At 48.4% G+C, this 20,819-nt stretch overlaps 1 protein-coding gene across 1 annotated transcript in view; it reads left to right on the forward strand.

Moving 5' to 3' along the window:
- Positions 1–5,798, forward strand: part of PSMA2 (proteasome 20S subunit alpha 2) — a 77,614-nt gene extending 71,816 nt beyond the window's left edge. The window contains exons 7-8 of the mRNA XM_063922477.1: positions 5,369–5,426; positions 5,504–5,798. Of these exons, the coding sequence (XP_063778547.1) occupies positions 5,369–5,426; positions 5,504–5,620 (175 nt within the window). The 3' untranslated portion in view covers positions 5,621–5,798. The remainder of the gene's footprint in view (positions 1–5,368; positions 5,427–5,503) is intronic.
- The last annotated feature ends 15,021 nt before the right edge of the window (positions 5,799–20,819 follow it).

Consider the following 20,819-nt stretch of genomic DNA (forward strand, 5'->3'; position numbering starts at 1 on the left):
GGAAGTTAGAAGCCGGGTGAGTATGTGAAGATAGAAGACTTCAGAGGCGGCAGAAGACTTCAGAGGCGGCAGAAGACTTTGGTTCTTCACTGAGGTAACGCTGCGCGCAATTGCTTCCACACAACACACACACACAGCAGGCACTGTAAGGGTGCAGGGCACAGGAGGGGGGGGGGGGGGGGTGCGGCAGCGCCCTGGGCAGCAATTAAACCTCCGATCTGGCTGAAATATAGATATATAGTAAATATATATATATATATATATATATATATATATATATATATATATATATATATATATATATATCCCCGCCAGTTTTGAAAGATTTTAGCGGGACCGAAGCCTGCCGCTGAGGGGGCGGGGCTTGATCCTCAGCACTCACCAGCGCCATTTTCTCCACAGCACACCGCTGAGAGGAAGCTCCCCGGACTCTCCCCCTGCTGAACACTGTGAAAGAGGGTTTGAAACAAGGGAGGTGGGGGGCACATAATTTGGCGCAGTGTATAATAAAAAAAGCGCTATCTGGGTAAAGATATTTGTTTTTCCCCGGGTCACTGGCGCTGTGTGTGTGCTGGCATTCTCTCTCTCTCTCTCTCTCTCTCTCTCTCTCTCTCTCTCTCTCTCTCTCTCTCTCTCTCTCTCTCTCTCTCTTTCCCCCCAAAGGGCCTTGTGGGTGAACTGTCTTAAGATAAGACAATTCCCTGAGTGTGTGGTGTCGGTACGCGTGTCGGCATGTCTGAGGTAGAAAGCTCTCCTAGGGAGGAGTTGGAGCAAATGTGTGTGGTGTCTCCGTCGGCAGCACAGACACCTGGCTGGTTGGATATGTGGAATGTTTTAAGTGCTAATGTGAATTTATTGCACAAAAGGTTGGACTAAGCTGAGTCCAGGGAGTGTACAGGGAGTCGAGCCCTGCCTACCACTATGTCGCAGGGACCTTCTGGGTCTCAAAAGCGCCCACTATCCCAAATGGTAGACACTGATACAGACACGGATTCTGACTCTAGTGTCGACTACGATGATGCAAAGTTACAGCTAAAATTGGCTAAAAGTATACAATATATGATTATTGCAATAAAGGATGTGTTGCATATCAAAGATGAACCCTCTGTCCCTGACACGAGGGTGCGCATGTATAAGGAAGAGAAACCTGAGGTAAACTTTCCCCCATCTCATGAGCTGAACGAGTTATTTGAAAAGGCTTGTGAATCTCCAGACAAGAAACTGCAGATTCCCAAAAGGATTCTTATGGCATATCCTTTCCCAAATACGGACAGTATACGGTGGGAATCCTCCCCAAAGGTGGACAAAGCGTTGACACGTTTATCCAAAAAGGTAGCGCTGCCATCTCAAAATACGGCAACCCTCAGGGAGACTACCTTGAAGTCCATTTATATACATTCTGGTACCTTACTCAGACCGGCGATTGCGTCGGCTTGGATTTGTAGCGCTGTAGCAGCATGGACAGATACCTTATCGGCAGAAATTGTGACCCTGGATAAGGATACCATTTTATTGACCCTGGGTCATATTAAAGATTCTGTCTTGTATATGAGAGATGCTCAAAGAGACATTGGCCTACTGGGTTCTAGAGTCAACGCTATGGCGATTTCTGCTAGACGAGTCCTATGGACCTGACAATGGACGGGTGATGCCAACTCGAAGAGGCATATGGAGGTTTTACCTTACAAGGGTGAGGAATTGTTTGGGGAAGGTCTCTCGGACCTAGTTTCCACACCCACGGCAGGTAAATCAACTTTTTTGCCTTATGTTTCCTCACAGCCTAAGAAAGCGCCACATTATCAGATGCAGTCCTTTCGGTCGCTTAAAAACAAGAAAGTACGGGGATCGTCCTTTCTTGCCAGAGGTAAGGGCAGGGGGGAAAAGCTGCCAACCACAGCTAGTTCCCAGGAGTAGAAGTCCTCCCCGGCCTCTACAAAATCCACCGCATGACGCTGGGGCTCCGCTGAGGGAGTCCGCCCCAGTGGGGGCACGTCTTTGACTTTTCAGCCACATCTGGGTTCCCTCACAGGTGGATCCCTGGGCAATAGAAATTGTTTCTCAGGGTTACAAGCTGGAATTCTAAGAGGTGCCTCCTCGCCGCTTTTTCAAGTCGGCCCTACCAGCTTCTCTCCCAGAGAGGGAGATAGTTTTAACTGCAATTCAAAAATTGTGTCTTCAACAAGTGGTGGTCAAAGTTCCCCTGCTGCAACAAGGGATGGGGTATTACTCAACCCTGTTTGTAGTCCCAAAACCGGACGGTTCGGTCAGACCCATTTTAAATTTAAAATCCTTTAAACCTATGCTTAAAAAGGTTCAAGTTCAAGATGGAATCGCTCAGATCGGTCATCGCCAGACTGGAAGGGGTGGGTTATATGGTGTCCCTGGACATAAAGGATGCATACCTTCATGTTCCCATATATCCACCTCATCAGGCATCCCTGAGATTTGCGGTACAGGATTGTCATTACCAATTTCAGAGAAATGATGGTGCTCTTGCGCAAGCAGGGTGTCACAATTATCCCGTACTTGGACGATCTCCTGATAAAAGCGAGATCACGAGAGCAGTTGCTGTAGAGCGTTTCACTCTCGCTGAAGGTGTTGCAACAACACGGCTGGATTCTCAACATTCCGAAGTCACAGTTGGTTCCTATCACTCGTTTGGCCTTCTTAGGCATGATTGTGGATACGGACCAGAAAAGGGTTTATCTTCCGATAGAAAAGGCCCAGGAACTCATGACTCTGGTCAGGGACCTATTGAAGCCAAAAAGGTTGTCGGTGCATCACTGCACTCGAGTCCTGGGAAAGATGGTGGCGTCTTACGAGGCCATTCCCTTTGGCAGGTTCCATGCGAGGACTCTCCAAAGGGACCTACTGGACAAGTGGCCCGGGTCACATCTACAGATTCATCAGATGATCACCCTTGCCCTGGGGGACAGGGTGATCATCTATCTCTCCTGTGGTGGCTGCAGAGTGCTCACCTTCTAGAGGGTCGCAGGTTCGGCATTCAGGACTGAATTCTGGTAACCACGGACGCGAGCCTCCGAGGTTGGGGAGCAGTCACACAGGGAAGAAACTTCCAATGTCTCTGGTCAAGCCAGGAGGCTTGTCTTCACATCAACGTCCTGGAATTGAGGGCCATATACAACGCCCTTCGTCAAGCGGAAAATTTGCTTCGCGACCTACCGGTTCTGATTCAGTCAGACAACATCACCGCAGTGGCTCATGTAAACCGCCAAGGCGGAACAAAAAGCAGAGTGGCAATGGCGGAAGCCACCAGGATTCTTTGCTGGGCGTAAAATCATGTAAGCGCACTGACAGCGGTGTTCATTCCAGGAGTGGACAACTGGGAGGCGGACTTCCTCAGCAGACACTATCTACATCCAGGAGAGTGGGGACTTTATCAGGAAGTCTTCGCACAGATTGCAAGTCTGTGGGGACTGCCCCAGATAGACATGATGGCGTCCCGCCTCAACAAGAAACTACAGAGGTATTGCGCCAGGTCAAGAGACCCTCAGGCGGTGGCAGTGGATGCCCTGGTGACACCGTGGGTGTTCCAGTCGGTCTATGTGTTTCCTCCTCTTCCTCTCATCCCCAAGGTGTTGAGAATAATAAGAAAAAGAGGAGTACAGACAATTCTCATTGTTCCAGATTCGCCGCGAAGGGCCTGGTATCCGGATCTGCAGGAAATGCTCACAGAAGATCCGTGGCCTCTTCCTCTAAGACAGGACCTGTTACAACAGGGGCCCTGTCTGTTCCAAGACTTACCGCGGCTGCATTTGATGGCATGGCGGTTGAACGCCGGATCCTAGCGGAAAAAGGCATTCCGGATGAGGTCATTCCTACTCTGATAAAGGCTAGGAAGGACGGGACAGCAAAACATTATCACCGGATTTGGCGGAAGTATGTTTCTTGGTGTGAGTCCAGGAATGCTCCTCCGGAAGAATTCCATCTGGGCCGTTTCCTTCACTTCCTACAGACTGGAGTGAATTTGGGCCTAAAATTAGACTCCATTAAGGTTCAGATTTCGGTCCTATCCATCTTCTTTCAGAAGGGATTGGCTTCTCTCCCAGAAGTACAGACTTTTGTGAAGGGAGTGCTGCATATTCAGCCTCCTTTTGTACCTCCAGTGGCACCCTGGGACCTTAGCGTGGTGTTGCGGTTCCTTAAGTCTCACTGGTTTGAACCACTTAAAACGGTGGAATTAAAATATCTCACTTGGAAAGTGTTCATGTTGTTAGCCTTGGCATCGGCTAGGCGAGTGTCTGAGTTGGCGGCTTTGTCTCACAAAAGCCCCTATCTGGTTTTCCATGTGGATAGAGCAGAATTGCGGACTCGTCCTCAATTCTTGCTCAAGGTGGTTTCATCTTTTCATATGAACCAACCTATTGTGGTGCCTGTGGCTACGCGAGACTTGGAGGATTCAGAGTTCCCTTGATGTAGTCTGGGCTTTGAAAATTTACGTGGCCAGAACGGCTCTGGTCAGATAAACAGAGGCACTGTTTGTCCTGTATGCAGCCAACAAGGTTGGCGCTCCTGCTTCTAAGCAGACTATTGCTCGCTGGATCTGTAACACGATTCAGCAGGCTCATTCTACGGCTGGATTGCCGTTACCAAAATCGGTTAAGGCATATTCCACTAGGAAGATGGGCTCTTCTTGGGCGGCTGCCCGAGGGGTCTCGGCATTACAGCTGTGCCGAGCTGCTACTTGGTCGGGTTCAAACACCTTTGCAAAGTTTTACAAGTTTGATACCCTGGCTGAGGAGGACCTCATGTTTGCTCAATCGGTGCTGCAGAGTCATCGGCACTCTCCTGCCCGTTTGGGAGCTTTGGTATAATCCCCATGGTCCTTACGGAGTCCCCAGCATCCTTTAGGACGTAAGAGAAAATAAGATTTTAAACCTATCGGTAAATCTTTTTCTCCTAGTCCGTAGAGGATGCTGGGCGCCCGTCCCAGTGCGGACTACATCTGCAAGACTTGTATATAGTTTTTGCTTACATAAGGGTTATGTTACAGTTTGATCAGTCTCTGGCTGATGCTGTTTTGTTTCATACTGTTAACTGGTTCGTATATTCCATGTTATACGGTGTGGATGGTGTGGGCTGGTATGAATCTTGCCCTTAGATTAACAAAAATCCTTTCCTTGTACTGTCTGTCTCCTCTGGGCACAGTTTCTCTAACTGAGGTCTGGAGGAGGGGCATAGAGGGAGGAGCCAGTGCACACCCATACCTAAAGTTCTTTTTTAGTGCCCATGTCTCCTGCGGAGCCCGTCTATTCCCATGGTCCTTACGGAGTCCCCAGCATCCTCTACGGACTAGGAGAAAAAGATTTACCGGTAGGTTTAAAATCTTATTTTTTTTACTCTATAGATATAATGAAGATCTTGAACTTGAAGATGCCATCCACACAGCAATTTTAACATTGAAGGTATCACCAAACTATAAACAAATGTAGCTGATAATGAAAACTGAGAGATATCTGAGCTTATATGTTTGTTTCAACAGGAAAGCTTTGAGGGTCAAATGACCGAAGACAACATTGAAGTTGGTATTTGTAACGAAGCTGGATTTAAGCGACTCACTCCTGCTGAAGTTAAGGATTACTTGGCTGCTATAGCATAAATGGCTTCCAGTTAGGGAGGTCGATTGATGTAGTTATTTTTTTTTTTCTGCTACTAAAGGATTCAAAATGGTTTTGTTTTGCAGATTTTTTTGCATACTTTCTTATTTCTACCTGTCCGACAGATCTTTTTAAAAATGACATGGTATAATCATAATAAACAATATCAATTAGAATAAATGCTATCTATGTTTTTTTTTTTTTTCCCCTTTTTATATATGCAAGTGTATGTTATCTACATAAAATACTGGCTATTACTTCACACTGCTCACAAGTATGAGGAAATCTCTGGCTCCCTACCCCAAAGTGCGCCAAGCCTGAGGCAAGGTAAAAAGTGTATTCTATGAACTACACTCCTTCAGAATGCTGGTCAGGTTAACAGAACATTCTCTCCAAAGCACATTTTTCAACAGATATGGGCATGATGGTGAAATAATTGAAATGGGAGGTCCCAAGATTATGTAAGTGGTTATGTGTATAAGGCCAGTTTGGAATGGGTGAGTACTAAACTGTAGATTAGGTGTGATAAATAGAAAAAAACACCGGAAAACAGTTGCGCAATAAAAACTCAATTAGTGCAGCCCAGATCTCTCAAATGGTTCACCAAACCATTAGTTAGAACATATTTAGAGAAACAAATAAACCTTGTGGCAACGGTGTTACACTAAGTGCTGTTTCTCTCTTCTGAGGTACAAGTGTGGAGGATTTAATGAAAGAAAAACTACCTCATTGGAAGGATTTATAGACAGCTTTCCTAAGGAAAGATTTTGGGACTTTTTATTGTTACATGGTACACTGTGTGCGCCACAAGGTTTTTCTGTTTCTCTAAATAGGTGTGATAAATAGCATGTAGATTGAGTATTTTGATGAGGGGATGGCTGTCTAAGTCGACCTGGAAAAGGTCGACAGTGACTAGGTCAAGAGGCACAAGGTCGACGCCCCAAAAAAGACTACATGCCAAAAATGTTGACTGTTGACACAGGAAAAGGTCAACACGAGATTTTTTTTTTTTGGCTGTCATTTACTCTGTAGAGCAGAGGTTCTCAAACTCGGTCCTCGAGGGCCCACACAGTGCATGTTTTGCAGGTAACCCAGCAGGTGCACAGGTGTATTAATCACTCACTGACACATTTTAAAAGGTCCACAGGTGGAGCTAATTATTTCACTTGTGATTCTGTGAGGAGACCTGCAAAACATGCACTGTGTGGGCCCCCGAGGACCGAGTTTGAGAACCTCTGCTGTAGAGTGACCGGGAACCCCAATTAGTGCACCGCGTCCCCTCGCATGGCTTGCTTCCCAGTTGTAGTCTACGTTGATCGTAAAGTAAGAAAAATAGTCAAAAATTGTAAGTCCTGTTGACCTTTTCCTATGTCGACCATTGTCACGGCGACCTTTTGACCATGTTGACCTAGTATTCGGATACCCATTCAAGAATATTACATTGTATATAAAATGTTGTTTGAGATACAGTGCTGGGGAGTTTTTTATTAATGTAGTAAAGGAGAAAATCTCATGATAATGGCTGTTGAGTTTAATATTTTGTGATTCTGAGCTGCTAATGAGAGATTTGAAGTGTACCAATAAGTGCAGATGAGCAAGAGGGTACTTTGCCACAAATTTCGACACCTTATGAAAGTAAGGGCTAATGTAAGTGTCCTAAAATAATTAGTTTGTGATCTGAACAGGGCTTAGAACGAGTATATGTAGAAGCTGTTACATTTGATAGACCAGAAATGAAAAAAGAAACCCCATATGATATATTTGACACAACAAATCTGGCTGAAAAAGGAGCCCATACAAGTGGTAGGAAAAAAAAATGAAAGTTTTGATGTGGATATAGAAGATGTGCATAGTCTGGGGTCCCGGGAGGCCGGCATTCCGTGCCCCTGCTGTGCACCTTTTTACCTTTGGAAAACAAGGATAAGAATGTGCTTAATGGGTGCACAGGATGCCAGACTCATACATCTACTATACCCACATCAAAACTTTTTCATTTTTTTTTTCTACCACTACTGAGGTTTCTCTTTTTTCATTAGTTTATATTCTGTGTTGAAACCAAGTTGCACTGCAGATACCATTTATTAAAAGACTCCTCACACAAACATACCAATCTGGTCTGATATGTTATTGTACTATTGTTTGAGCACTGTGACTCAATAAAATTACTTTTCTCTAATGTCCTACTGTATACTGGGGTGACATTAGTACCATGGGGTATAGATTGGGTCCACTGGAGCCTGGCACTTTAAGAAATCATTAGCGTGTGCTGGCTCCTCCCCTCTATGCCCCTCTTAGCAGACTCAATTTAGAAAAATGTGCCCAAGGAGCTGGGTGCATTCTCTGGAGCTCCAGTGTTTTCTTCAGATTTTGTTAGTTTATTATTTTTAGATAGCACTGGTTGGCAACCAGTCTGCCTGTGTCGTGAGATTTAGGGGGGGGGGGGGGGGGGTTTGTTATCCTCGAAGACAGGACACTAAGCTCCTGAGACGACGTTTCTCATACCTCAGGGTGTGAGCCCATGCCGCCATCCCTAACAGATGCCGAAGTAGACGTGGTGAGTACTACACCAGGGTGCCGGTTAGTGGGTCCCCGGTGACCATGGTGGCATTAGGACGTGGCGATCACCGGGCCTCGAGCTGCGGTGCCTGCTGGGGACCCACACTGGCGCTGGAGAGCGGGACCAGAAGCTGAAATGCGCCACTTCCTGCTGCCACTGACTACAGGTTGCACGCTGAGACTGCTCCTCCTGTATCACTAATTCTACTGGTACCAGGGGGTCTTGTAGAAAAAGTGGAGCATATATACTTTGGCTACACTGCTGTGATCCAAAAAAAAGTATGTGTGTGTACTGGCTTACTGCTGATTGCTTTTTGGAAGGTATATCCATAGGATACCACAAGGACTTTGTATTTATATCTGCATTTTTTCATCTTTATTTTGACTTTTTGAGGTCTTCCCTGTGTGCATGAAGTTGCCGATCCTTTCTTTCATATGAATGCTTCTATTGGAGCTCTATGAAATTTGAATTACCAGATCCACGAGCCCCCGTATGAACCAATTCGGCCAACGGTCTAGGCTCGTTACTCTCTTGGATAGACATTGCTATCTAAGACGCACCCCTGATGAAGTCTAGTTCCTAGATGAAACGTGTTGGGTTACCATATTTATTGTTGATGTTATCTCTGAATATTTAATGAGGAAGAATTAGGACACAACAGAAAGTTGCCTACATTCCTCTATATCCCACTGATGGATCTTTGGAGGAGAAATTACATCTTTAATGTCTATGTAATAATGATGGACACACATCATGCTTCTGTATAATTGTTTTAAGAAATTTTTATGAAGAGAACAGTCCATTATACGTTAATAAAAAAAAAAAACCTGTATAAACATTGATTGTGAAACCTGTTAAGGAACAGTCTATATATAAGGGTGCTTTTAATCCCTGGGCGCCATTCTTCCTCTATTTCTATATCCTATCTTCTATGTTCAGTTCCTCCTAACAAGGAACTTAGAGGAACCAGGCAGCCCATGTTAGTCAATTCAATTTAATTGTTTATTCTGAAATTAAATAGCGCAGGAGGAGAGGTTTTTTGATAGATAGAGAGATAGATAGAGAGAGATAGATAGAGAGAGAGATATAGATAGATAACAGGAGGACAGGCGGTACTCAGGAGACTTTTCAAAAATGCGTCTTTAAAAAAGCATTTTTTTAAGTCTCCTGCGTGCCGCCTGTTCTCCTGTCTACAATTGGATGCTTGGTCCTAGGGAGGGCACCGGAGCAGATGTTATACAAACAAGGGGAGTGCCGGCTGCATTGGTGATAGATATAGATAGATATATATCTCTATCTTGCCCCCAGAAATCACACATGCTGTCCGTGGCCATGCCACCCGTCTTTCCACAAACGCACTTCCGCCCTCACTCCAGGGACAGGTAAGACCATCTTCTTTGACAACCTGGATACAGAAGCGTCTACTATATGGGTTTTTTCTCACTTTTTTTTCCTGTCCTCAGGAAAAGGGGAAGCAATGAGAACCCTTTTAGGCATTTGGAATTTTTTCTCTGGTTTTCACAGGATTTTTCAAATAAAGAATTTTAATTCTTTGGAAGCCGGGAAAGTAAGGGAGGATTTCTTACTATCAGTAAAATAAGAATCCTCTACCTGTTCAGGTGCCTTCTCAGTAATATGTAAAATATCCCTAATGGCTTCAATCATCATTTGCACCCCCTTAGCGAGTGATGCATCTCCCCCCTGTATATCCCCTCACCGTCCCTGTATCAGAGTCTGTATCAGTGTCAACTTGCATTATCTGGGCAAGTGTACATTTTTGTGGGCGGGGGGTCTTAGACGAAGCAGTGGGGACTGAGTATGTCAAACCCTCAGATTTTTTTCAAAAACTGTGTCTTTCTCATGATGTGACATCCTAGTTGAAATTTGCGATATCCTTCTCCTTAAAAAATCCACCCATGGGGGTTTGGATTCGGAAGAAAGCATATTACAGTCCTGAGTACATGGAAGAGACTCTTCAGGAGAAGATAAACACTCTGCAGCACAGGGCACAGCGTTCTTAGACATGGTAATGTGGGATATGCACACTTACAGGAAAATGTCAGAAACAATTTCCCCCAGAGTATCTTTAGAGCGTCACAGAGTATAAGGAACCAGCCACACAGCGCCTGTATAGGCAGTTATGATAAAGCCCGTTGCTGATCAATCAACCTTAATAGATTAACACCAGTAACACACTCCCGTCCCCTGTCCCCCCTCCCCCTGTCTATAACACCCTGGTACCGCAGAGGATAGCTGGAGTTATGTGGAGGGCAGCGTTCCCTGTCAGTGTCCTGTTCATCAGATCTGCAGGGAGAAAATGGCGCTGATGAGAGCTGGAACCGCTCTGAGAAGCCCCGCCCCCTGTAATGGCGCACTGCTTCCCGCACTGTGTGATTATACTGGCCTGAGGATTTATTTGCTAACAGTGGGACAAGCCCCTGTTAGCAGCGGTGACCAGTGTAGGGCATGTGCGCTGGCTCAGGACGCCCTTCAAGTGCCTAAACCAGGTTGCTGAGCCAACTTGGAGCGCAGCCTGGCAGAGCTGCACTTCCACCCTTGTGCCGCCATTCCCGCCGGCGACCCGCTAACTGGGCCGCTGGCGCTGTACTCGCCACTCTTCTTCTGGCTCTGTTAGGGGGTGGTGGCTGTGCTGCGGGAGTGAGTGGTCACCTCGTGGGCTTCCTGTCAGCGGAGATAGAGAACCATTAACTTCAAGAGTTTTTTCTTACTCTCCCTCAAGTCCCATTAAGCAGGGAGGCTGTTGCCAGCAGCATTCCTGTAACCTAACAAACTCAGAAAATAAAACTAGAAAAACTCCTAAGCTCCCCTAGCTGTGATCGGCTCCTCTGGGCACATTTTCTAAACTGGGTCTGGTAGGAGGTGCATAGAGAGAGGGGCCAGCCCACACTGTTAAACTCTTAAAGTGTCAGTGGCTCCCAAGGGACCGTCTATACCCCATGGTACTAAATTGGACCCATGCATCCTCTAGGACGTTAGAGAAATATAAGGTAACTTACCCCCAAAAGGCTCTCCCCATCACACATACTGTCCGTGGTCATGCCGCCCGTCTCTCCACGACGCACTTCAGCCCTCACTCCAGGGAGCGGAAACAGCACAGCCGGGCCCGGTAGCATAGCCATGGTAACGCTATAAACAAAGACATGCAATACATTAATAACGTGTATAAGGCGCTGTGTATAACGCATATGTGTAAAAACAATGTTTAGGCTGTATATAAATTATACCCAATCATACAGCAAGTGAATGTGCTAAAAAAACGAGTTTTATGGTAAGAACTTACCTTTGTTAAAACTCTTTCGGCGAGGTACACTGGGCTCCACAAGGAATGGACAATGGGGTGTAGAGTAGGACCTTGATCCGAGGCACCAACAGGCTCAAAAGCTTTGACTGTTCCCAGAATGCATAGCGCCGCCTCCTATATCACCCCGCCTCTCTGCACAGGATCTCAGTTTTTAGTTAACCAGTCCAATGCAGTAGCAGGAAAAGAGACGACAACGGTTAGTAGCCACAACACCGCATTCACGCGACAGGAGACGTGTCAGCGGCTAATGCCATACCAACCCAAAGAAGCTAAGTGCGTCAGGAGGCCTTGTGGAGCCCAGTGTACCTCGCAGAAAGAGTTTTAACAAAGGTAAGTTCTTACCATAAAACTCGTTTTCTGCTGCGGGGTACACTGGACTCCACAAGGAATGGACAATGGGGATGTCTTAAAGCAGTTCCTTATGGGAGGGGACGCACTGTAGCGGGCACAAGAACCCGGCGTCCTAAGGAAGCATCCTGGGAAGCGGCAGTATTGGAGGTATAGAACCTTATGAACGTGTTCACAGAGGACCACGTTGCCGCCTTGCACTATTGTTCAAGGGTCGCACCACGTTGGGCCGCCCAAGAAGGTCCAACAGACAGAGTAGAATAGGCCTTAGTGTGATCAGGAGCAGAGAGACCAGCCTTCACATAAGCATGTGCAATCACCATTCTAATCCATCTGGCCAGAGTTTGCTTGTGAGCAGGCCAGCCACGTTTGTGAAACCTAAACACAACAAAATTTCCTAATAGGAGCAGTTCTCTTCACATAGATACGGAGAGCCCGTACCACATCCAAAGACCGCTCTTTGGGAGACAGATCAGGAGAAACATTGCCGGAACTACAATCTCCTGATTAAGGTGGAACGAAGAAACCACCTTAGGTAGATAGCCGGGACAAGTCCTAAGAACCGCCCGGTCACGGTGAAATATCAGATATGGGGAACTACAGGACAAGGCACCCAAATCCGACACTCTTCTAGCTGAAGCAATAGCCAGCAGAAACACCACCTTAAGGGAAAGCCACTTAAGGTCCGCTGAACCAAGAGGTTCGAATGGAGACTCTTGTAACTCCTCCATAACCACCGACAAGTCCTAAGGAGCCACAGGCGGGACATAGGGAGGTTGGATACGCAAGACGCCCTGAGTAAAGGTATGCACATCAGGTAAGGTCGCAATTTCTCTGACGTCCTAGTGGATGCTGGGAACTCCGTAAGGACCATGGGGAATAGCGGCTCCGCAGGAGACTGGGCACATCTAAAGAAAGCTTTAGGACTATCTGGTGTGCACTGGCTCCTCCCCCTATGACCCTCCTCCAAGCCTCGGTTAGATTTTTGTGCCCGACCGAACAGGGTGCAATCTAGGAGCTCTCCTGAGCTTCTTAGAAAAAGTTAGTTTTAGGTTTTTTATTTTCAGTGAGACCTGCTGGCAACAGGCTCACTGCATCGAGGGACTAAGGGGAGAAGAAGCGAACCTGCCTGCTTGCAGCCAGCTTGGGCTTCTTAGGCTACTGGACATCATTAGCTCCAGAGAGACCGAACACAGGCCCAGCCTCGGAGTCCGGTCCCAGAGCCGCGCCGCCGGCCCCCTTACAGAGCCAGAAGCAAGAAGAGGTCCGGAAAATCGGCGGCAGAAGACTTCAGTCTTCACCAAGGTAGCGCACAGCACTGCAGCTGTGCGCCATTGCTCCTCATGCACACCACACACTCCGGTCACTGAGGGTGCAGGGGGGGGGGGGGGGGCGGCGCCGCGCCCTGAGCAGCAATATAAACACCTTGGCTGGCAAAAATACATCACATATAACCCCCAGGGCTATATGGATGTATATTAACCCCTGCCAGATTCCATAATAAAAATGCGGGAGAAAAGTCAGCGAAAAAGGGGCGGAGCCTATCTCTCAGCACACTGGCGCCATTTTTCCCTCACAGCTCCGTTGGAGGGAAGCTCCCTGGCTCTCCCCTGCAGTTACTACACTACAGAAAGGGTTAAAAAGAGAGGGGGGGGGGGCACAATTTAGGCGCAGTATACAACATATAGGCAGCTATAAGGGAAAACACTTTTTTATAGGTGCTATCCCTGTGATATATAGCGCCCTGGTGTGTGCTGGCATACTCTCCCTCTGTCTCCCCAAAGGGCTTTGTGGGGTCCTGTCCTCTATCAGAGCATTCCCTGTGTGTGTGCTGTGTGTCGGTACGGCTGTGTCGACAGGTATGTGGAGGATAATGAGGTGGAGGCGGAGCAAATGCCTGTAAATATGTTGTCACCCCCTGCGGGGTCGACACCGGTGTGGTTGAGCTTATGGAAGGATTACGTGAAAGTGTCAACTCCTTACATAAAAGGCCGACGACACGGAACAGCCGGCTACTCAGCTTGTGCCTGTTCCAGCGTCTCAAATGTCATGGGGGGCTCTAAAATCGCCCGCTACCTCAGATAACAGACACAGATGTCGACACGGATACTGACTCCAGTGTCGACATCGATGAGACTCCAAATAGGTCCACCCGTTACAGGATTGAGACAATGAAAAATGTATTACACATTTATGATTATACCCCAGGTACCACATAAAAGGGTATTGTGTTTGGTGAGAGAAAACTATTAGTAGTTTTTCCTGCATCTGAGAAACTAAATGAGGTGTGTGAGGAAGAGTGGTCTTCCCCCGGTAAGAAATTGATAATTTCTACAACGGTTATTGGCAGCGTACCCTTTCCCGCCAGAGGATAGGTCACGCGGGGAAACACCCCATAGGGTAGATACAGCGCTCACACGCTTATCAGAAAAGGTGGCACTACCGTCTTCGGGCACGGCCGCCCTGAAGGAACCTGCTGATAGAAAGCAGGAGGTTACCCTATAAGATATGGTCACACACTAGGGCATTATATTGCGACCAGCCGTTGCTTCGGCATGGATGGGCAGTGCTCCCGCTGTGTGGTCAGATTCCCTGTCGGAAAATAACTATGGATAGGGACAATATTTTGCTGAAAATAGAGCATATAAAAGACGTGGTCTTATACATGCGTGATGCACAGAGGGATATTTGCCAGCTGGCATAAAAAATAAGCGCTAGGTCCATTGCCGCCAGACGGGGGTTATGGACTTGGCAATGGTCAGGCGATGCCGACTCGAATCGGCACATGGAAGTTGCCCTATAAGGGGGTAAAACTGTTTGGGGATAGTTTTCAGACCTCGTTTCCACAGCTACTGCTGGGAAATTAATTTTTTTGCCACAGGCTACCCCACAACAAAAGAAAGCACCGTATCATCAAGTACAGTCCTTTCGGCCCCAGAAAAACAAGTGGGCTAGAGGCTCATCCTTTCTGCCGAGAGGCAAAGGTAGAAGAAAAAAAAAAAGCTGCAACACACAGCTAGTTCCCAAGAGCAGAAGTCCTCCCTGCGTCCGGTAGGTCCACAGCATGGTGCTGGGGCTGCTCAGGCGGACCCGGGTACGGTGGGGGCCCGTCTCAGATATTTCAGCGGACAGTGGGCTCTCTCACATAGATCCCTGGGTCCTTCAAGTAGTATCTCAGGGGTACAGGCTGGAGTTCGAGACGTTCTTCCCCCCGCCGTTTCCTAAAATCTGCCTTACCGGCACCTCCCTCTGCCAGGGAGACGGTGTTGGTGGATATTCAACACTATAATCACAACAAGTGATTGTCAAGGTGCCCCTCCTTCAGCAAGAAAGGGGTTACTATTCCACAGTGGTTGTGGTACCGCAACGGTTCGGTGAGACCCATCTTGAAATTAAAATACTTGAACTTTTATATCAGAAGATTCAAGTTCAAGATGGAATCGCTCAGGGCGCTTATTACGAGCCTGGACGAGGGGGATTACAGGGTCTCCCTGGACATCAAGGATGCGTACCTGCATGTCCCCAATCCCCCCCCCCCCCCCCCCCCCCCTCACCAGGAGTACCTCAGATATGTGGTACAGGACTGTCACTATCAGTTCCAGACGCGGCCGTTGGAGTTGTCCACGGCACCGAAGGTCTTTACCTAGGTAATGGCCGAAGTGATGATACTCCTTTACAAGAAGGAAGTTTTTATTATCCCGTACTTGGCCGATCTCCTGATAAAGGCGAGGTCCAAAGAACAGTTGGTAGTGGGGGTAGCACTCTCTCGGGAAGTGCTACAACAGCACGACTGGATTCTCAATATTCCAAAGTCACAGCTGGTCCCGACGACACGTCTTCTGTTCCTGGGAATGTTTCTGAACGCAGACCAGAAAAGTGTTTCTTCCAGTGGAAAAAGCCGAGGAGTTGTCATCTCTAGTCAGAGACATCCTAAAACCAGGACAGGTGTCGGTACATCAATGCACACGAGTCCTGGGAAAAATGGTAGCTTCGTACGAAGCATAATTCCATTCGGAAGACTCCACGCAAGGACGTTCCAGTGGGACCTGTGGGACTAATGGTCCGGGTCCCATGTACAGATACAACAGCGGATAACCCTGTCAGCAAGAAACAGGGTGTTGCTGCTGTGGTGGCTGCAGAGGGCTCATCTACTAGTGGGCCGCAGATTCGGAATACAGGACTGGGTCCTGGTGACCACGGATGCCAGCCTTCGGGGCTGGGGTGCAGTCACACAGGGAAGAAATTTCCAAGGAGATTTCGCTTCACATAAATATTCTGCAGCTAAGGGCCATTTACAATGCCCTAAGACAAGCAAGGCCCCTGCTTCAGAACCAGCCGGTACTGATCCAATCAGACGACATCACGGCGGTCGCCCATGTACACAGACAGGGCGGCACAAGAAGCAGGATGGCGATGGCAGAAGCCACAAGGATTCTCCGATGGGCGACCTACACCCAGGAGAATGGGGACTTCATCCAGAAGTTTTCCAAATGCGGGTAAACCGTTGGGAATGACCACGGGTGGACATGATGGCGTCCTGCCTCAACAAGAAGTTGAAAAGATATTGCGCCAGGTCAAGGGACCCTCAGGCGATCGCTGGGGACGCTCTAGTGACACCGTGGGTGTACCAGTCGGTTTATGTGTCTCCTCCTCTACCTCTCATACCCAAGGTACTGAGAATAATAAGGCGAGGAGTGAAAACCATACTCTGGGTTCCGGATTGGCCATGAAGAGCTTGGCACCCGGAACTTCAAGAGATGCTGGCAGAGGACCCTTGGCCTCTGCCGCTCAGACAAGACCTGCTGCAGCAGGGACCCTGTCTGTTCCAAGACTTACCGCGGCTGCGTTTGACGGCATGGCGGTAGAACACCGGATCCTAAAGGAAAAGGGTATTCCGAAGGAAGTCATCCCTACCCTGATCATAGCCAGGAAGGATGTCACCGCAAGACATCGCCGCGTTTGGCGAAAATTTGTTGCTTGGTGGGAGGCCATGAAGGCCCCGATGGAGGAATTTCAACTATGTCGATTCCTGCACTTCCTGCAAGCAGGGGTGACGTTTGGGCCTCAAATTGGGGTCCATCAAGGTCCAGATTTCGGCTCTGTCGATTTTCTTCCAGAAAAAACTGGCTTCACTGCCTGAAGTTCAGACTTTGGTTAAAGGAGTACTACATATTCAGCCTCCTTTTGTGCCTCCTGTGGCACTTTTTGGATCTCAACGTGGTGTTGGATTTCCTAATGTCGCATTGGTTGAGCCACTTAAAACCATGGAGCTAAAGTATCTCGCGTGGAAAGTGGTCATGCTGTTGGCCTTGGCCAGGCGTGTATCAGAATTGGCGGTTTTGTCATGTAAAAGGCCTTATCTGATTTTCTGTATGGATAGGGCAGAGTTGAGGACTCGTCCTCAGTTTCTCCCGAAGGTGGTCTCAGGTTTTCACTTGAACCAACCTATTATGGTGCCTGCGGCTACTGGGGACTTGGAGGATTCCAAGTTGCTGGACGTAGTCAGAGCCCTGTAAATTTTATTTTTCCAGGACGGCTGGAGTCAGGAAAACTGACTCGCTGTTTATCCTGATGGCACCCAACAAGCTGGGTGCTCCTGCTTCTAGGCAGTCTATTGCGCGCTGGTTTTGTAGCACTATTCAGCTGGCGCATTCTGCGGTAGGATTACCGCAGCCTAAATCAATAAAAGCCCATTCCACAAGGACGGTGGGCTCATCTTGGGCGGCTGCCCGAGGGGTCTCGGCTTTACAACTTTGCCGAGCAGCTACTTGGTCAGGGGCAAACACGTTTGCTAAATTCTACGAATTGATACCCTGGCTGAGGAGGACCTGGAGTTCTCTCATTCGGTGCTGCAGAGTCATCCGCACTCTCCCGCCCGTTTGGGAGCTTTGGTATAATCCCCATGGTCCTTACGGAGTTCCCAGCATCCACTAGGACGTCAGAGAAAATAAGAATTTACTTACCGATAATTCTATTTCTCGTAGTCCGTAGTGGATGCTGGGCGCCCATCCCAAGTGCGGATTGTCTGCAATACTTGTACATAGTTATTGTTAACTAATCGGGTTCTTGTTGTGAGCCATCTATTCAGAGGCTCCTCTGTTATCATGCTGTTAACTGGGTTTCATATAACAAGTTGTACGGTGTGAGTGGTGTGGCTGGTATGAGTCTTACCCGGGATTCAAAATCCTTCCTTATTGTGTACGCTCGTCCGGGCACAGTATCCTAACTGAGGCTTGGAGGAGGGTCATAGGGGGAGGAGCCAGTGCACACCAGATAGTCCTAAAGCTTTCTTTAGATGTGCCCAGTCTCCTGCGGAGCCGCTATTCCCCATGGTCCTTACGGAGTTCCCAGCATCCACTACGGACTACGAGAAATAGAATTATCGGTAAGTAAATTCTTATTTTTTCTCTAAAACCACACCGACAAGGCAGATATTTGAACCTTGAGGGAGGCCAGACGCAGGCCTAAGTCCAGGCCCTGCTGAAGAAAAGCCAACAACTTGGCTATACTAAACTTGGAAGCGTCATAATCGTTAGATGCGCACCAAACAAAGTAAGAATGCCAGACCCTATGGTAAATCCGAGCCGAAGCCGGTTTCCGGGCCCGCAACATAGTTTGAATGACCTCCTCAGAAAACCCTTTAGCCCTTAAGACAGAATCTTCAAGAGCCACGCCGTCAAAGACAGCCGGGCTATGTCCTGGTAGACACAGGGGCCCTGAACGAGGAGGTCTGGGCGTTGTGGAAATAGAAATTGACGCTCTGACGATAGGCCTTGCAGGTCTGAGAATCAGTGCCGTCTGGGCCACGCTGGAGCTATGAGAAGCAGAATTCCTTTTTCTTACTTGAACTTCCGACTTACCCTGGGCAGGAGTGACACTGGAGGGAACATGTACGGCAGCCGAAACCTCCACGGTACCGCCAGCGCATCAACGAATGCTGCTTGAGGATCCCTTGTCCTTGCTCCGAAGACCGGAACCTTGTGATTGTGTCGAGACGCCATCAGATCTACGTCTGGAAGGCCCCACCTTTCCAATAGGAGTTGAAACACTTCTGGATGGAGGCCCCACTCGCCGGCATGCACGTCCTGACGACTGAGAAAGTCCGCTTCCCAATTCAGGACTCCCGGAATGAATATTGCCGATATGGCCGGTAGATGGCGTTCTGCCCACTGTAGAATCCGTGAGACTTCCTTCATTGCTAGGCGGCTTCGAGTGCCGCCTTGATGATTTATGTAGGCCACTGTGGTGGCGTTGTCCGACTGTACTTGAACAGGATGGTTCTGAATTAAATGCTGGGCTAGGTTCAAGGCATTGAAGACAGCCCGCAACTCCAGAATATTGAATGAGAGGAGGGACTCCTCCTTGGTCCACCGCCCCTGAAGGGAGTCTTGCTCCAGCACTGCGCCCCAACCTCTTAGACTGGCATCTGTCGTCAACAGGACCCAGTCGGATATCCAGAACGGACGGCCCCTGCACAGTTGTTGGTCCCGGAGCCACCAGAGCAGCGACCTCTGGAGTCGATGAGATCATTTGAGACCTGATCCGGTGAGGCAGGCTGTCCCATTTGGCTAGAATCAGCCTCTGGATAGGGCGAGAATGAAATTGAGCGTACTCCACCATGTCGAATGCTGACACCATGAGGCCCAGCACCTGCATCGCCGAATGTATCGACACTTGCGGGCAAGAAAGGAAGCAACGAATCCTGTCCTGAAGTTTCAGGACTTTCTCCTGAGACAGGAACAACCGCTGGTTGTGAGTGTCCCAATAGTGCTCCCAGATGCACCATGCTCTGAGCAGGGATCAGGGATGACTTCTTCCAGTTGATGAGCCACCCGTGGGCTTGCAGAAACCGGACCGTCCACCCGTGGGCTTGCAGAAACCGGACCGTCACACCGGGAGGAGAAGTTCTGGGGAATTTGCCAGGATTAACAAGTCCTCCAAATACGGCAGTATCCTGACCCCTTGACGGCGGAGTACCACCGTCATCACCGCCATGACTTTTGTAAAGACTCGCGGAGCCATTGTTAAACCAACAGGTAACGCCCGAAACTGGTAATGGCAGTTGCCAATCGCAAATCTCAGGTATTGCTGATGAGACACTTCTATAGGAACATGCAGGTAAGCATCGAAACCATGAAGTCCCCAGGTTCCAAGGCCAGAACTATAGAGCGAAGGGTTTCCATCTGGAACTTGGAAACTTTCACAAACCTGTTCAATGCCTTGAGGTTGAGAATGGGTCGGGAGAACCCATTCGGTTTCGGGACTAGAAACAGTGGAGAATAGTACCCCCGGCCCCTCTACGCAAGAGGCACCTGTACTACGACAGCTGTATCCAGGAGGGTCTGTACCACCGAATTTAGAGTTTTTGCCTTTGTCTTGTCCAACGGGACATCTGTCTGGCAAAATCGATGAGGGGGTCGGTTTTTGAAGGCTATGGCATAACCTAGAGTGACGACTTCCTGTACCCAGACATCTGAAGTGGTCTTCAACCATTCCTGGGTATACCTTAGAAGCTGGCCCCCCACCCTGGGATCCCCCAGAGGGAGGCCCGCCCCGTCATGCGGCAGGCTTATCTGTCTTGGAAGCTGGCTGACGGGCCGCCCAGGCTCTTTTGGGCTTAGGCTTACCAGGTTTGGAAGTGCGGGCCTGCTTGTTGTACGCCTGACCTTTTGCTTTACCTGAAGGACGAAAGGGGTGAAAGGAAGTGCCTTTAGCCTTCGACACAGAAGGAGCAGTACTTGGCAGACAGGCAGTTTTGGCAGTAGCCAAGTCCGCCACAATCTTATTTAAATCCTCCCCAAACAGAATATCTCCCTTTTTAAAAGGGAGTACCTCCAGGGTTTTTCTAGAGTCCAGATCCACAGACCAGGATCTCAGCCACAATATCCGGCGAGCCAGGACTGATGTAGTAGAGGCCTTGGCTGCCAGGATACTGGCATCAGAAGCCGCCTCTTTAATATAACGAGAAGCTGTG

The sequence above is a fragment of the Pseudophryne corroboree genome, chromosome 5, assembly GCF_028390025.1.
Source record: "Pseudophryne corroboree isolate aPseCor3 chromosome 5, aPseCor3.hap2, whole genome shotgun sequence".
NCBI lineage: Eukaryota > Metazoa > Chordata > Amphibia > Anura > Myobatrachidae > Pseudophryne > Pseudophryne corroboree.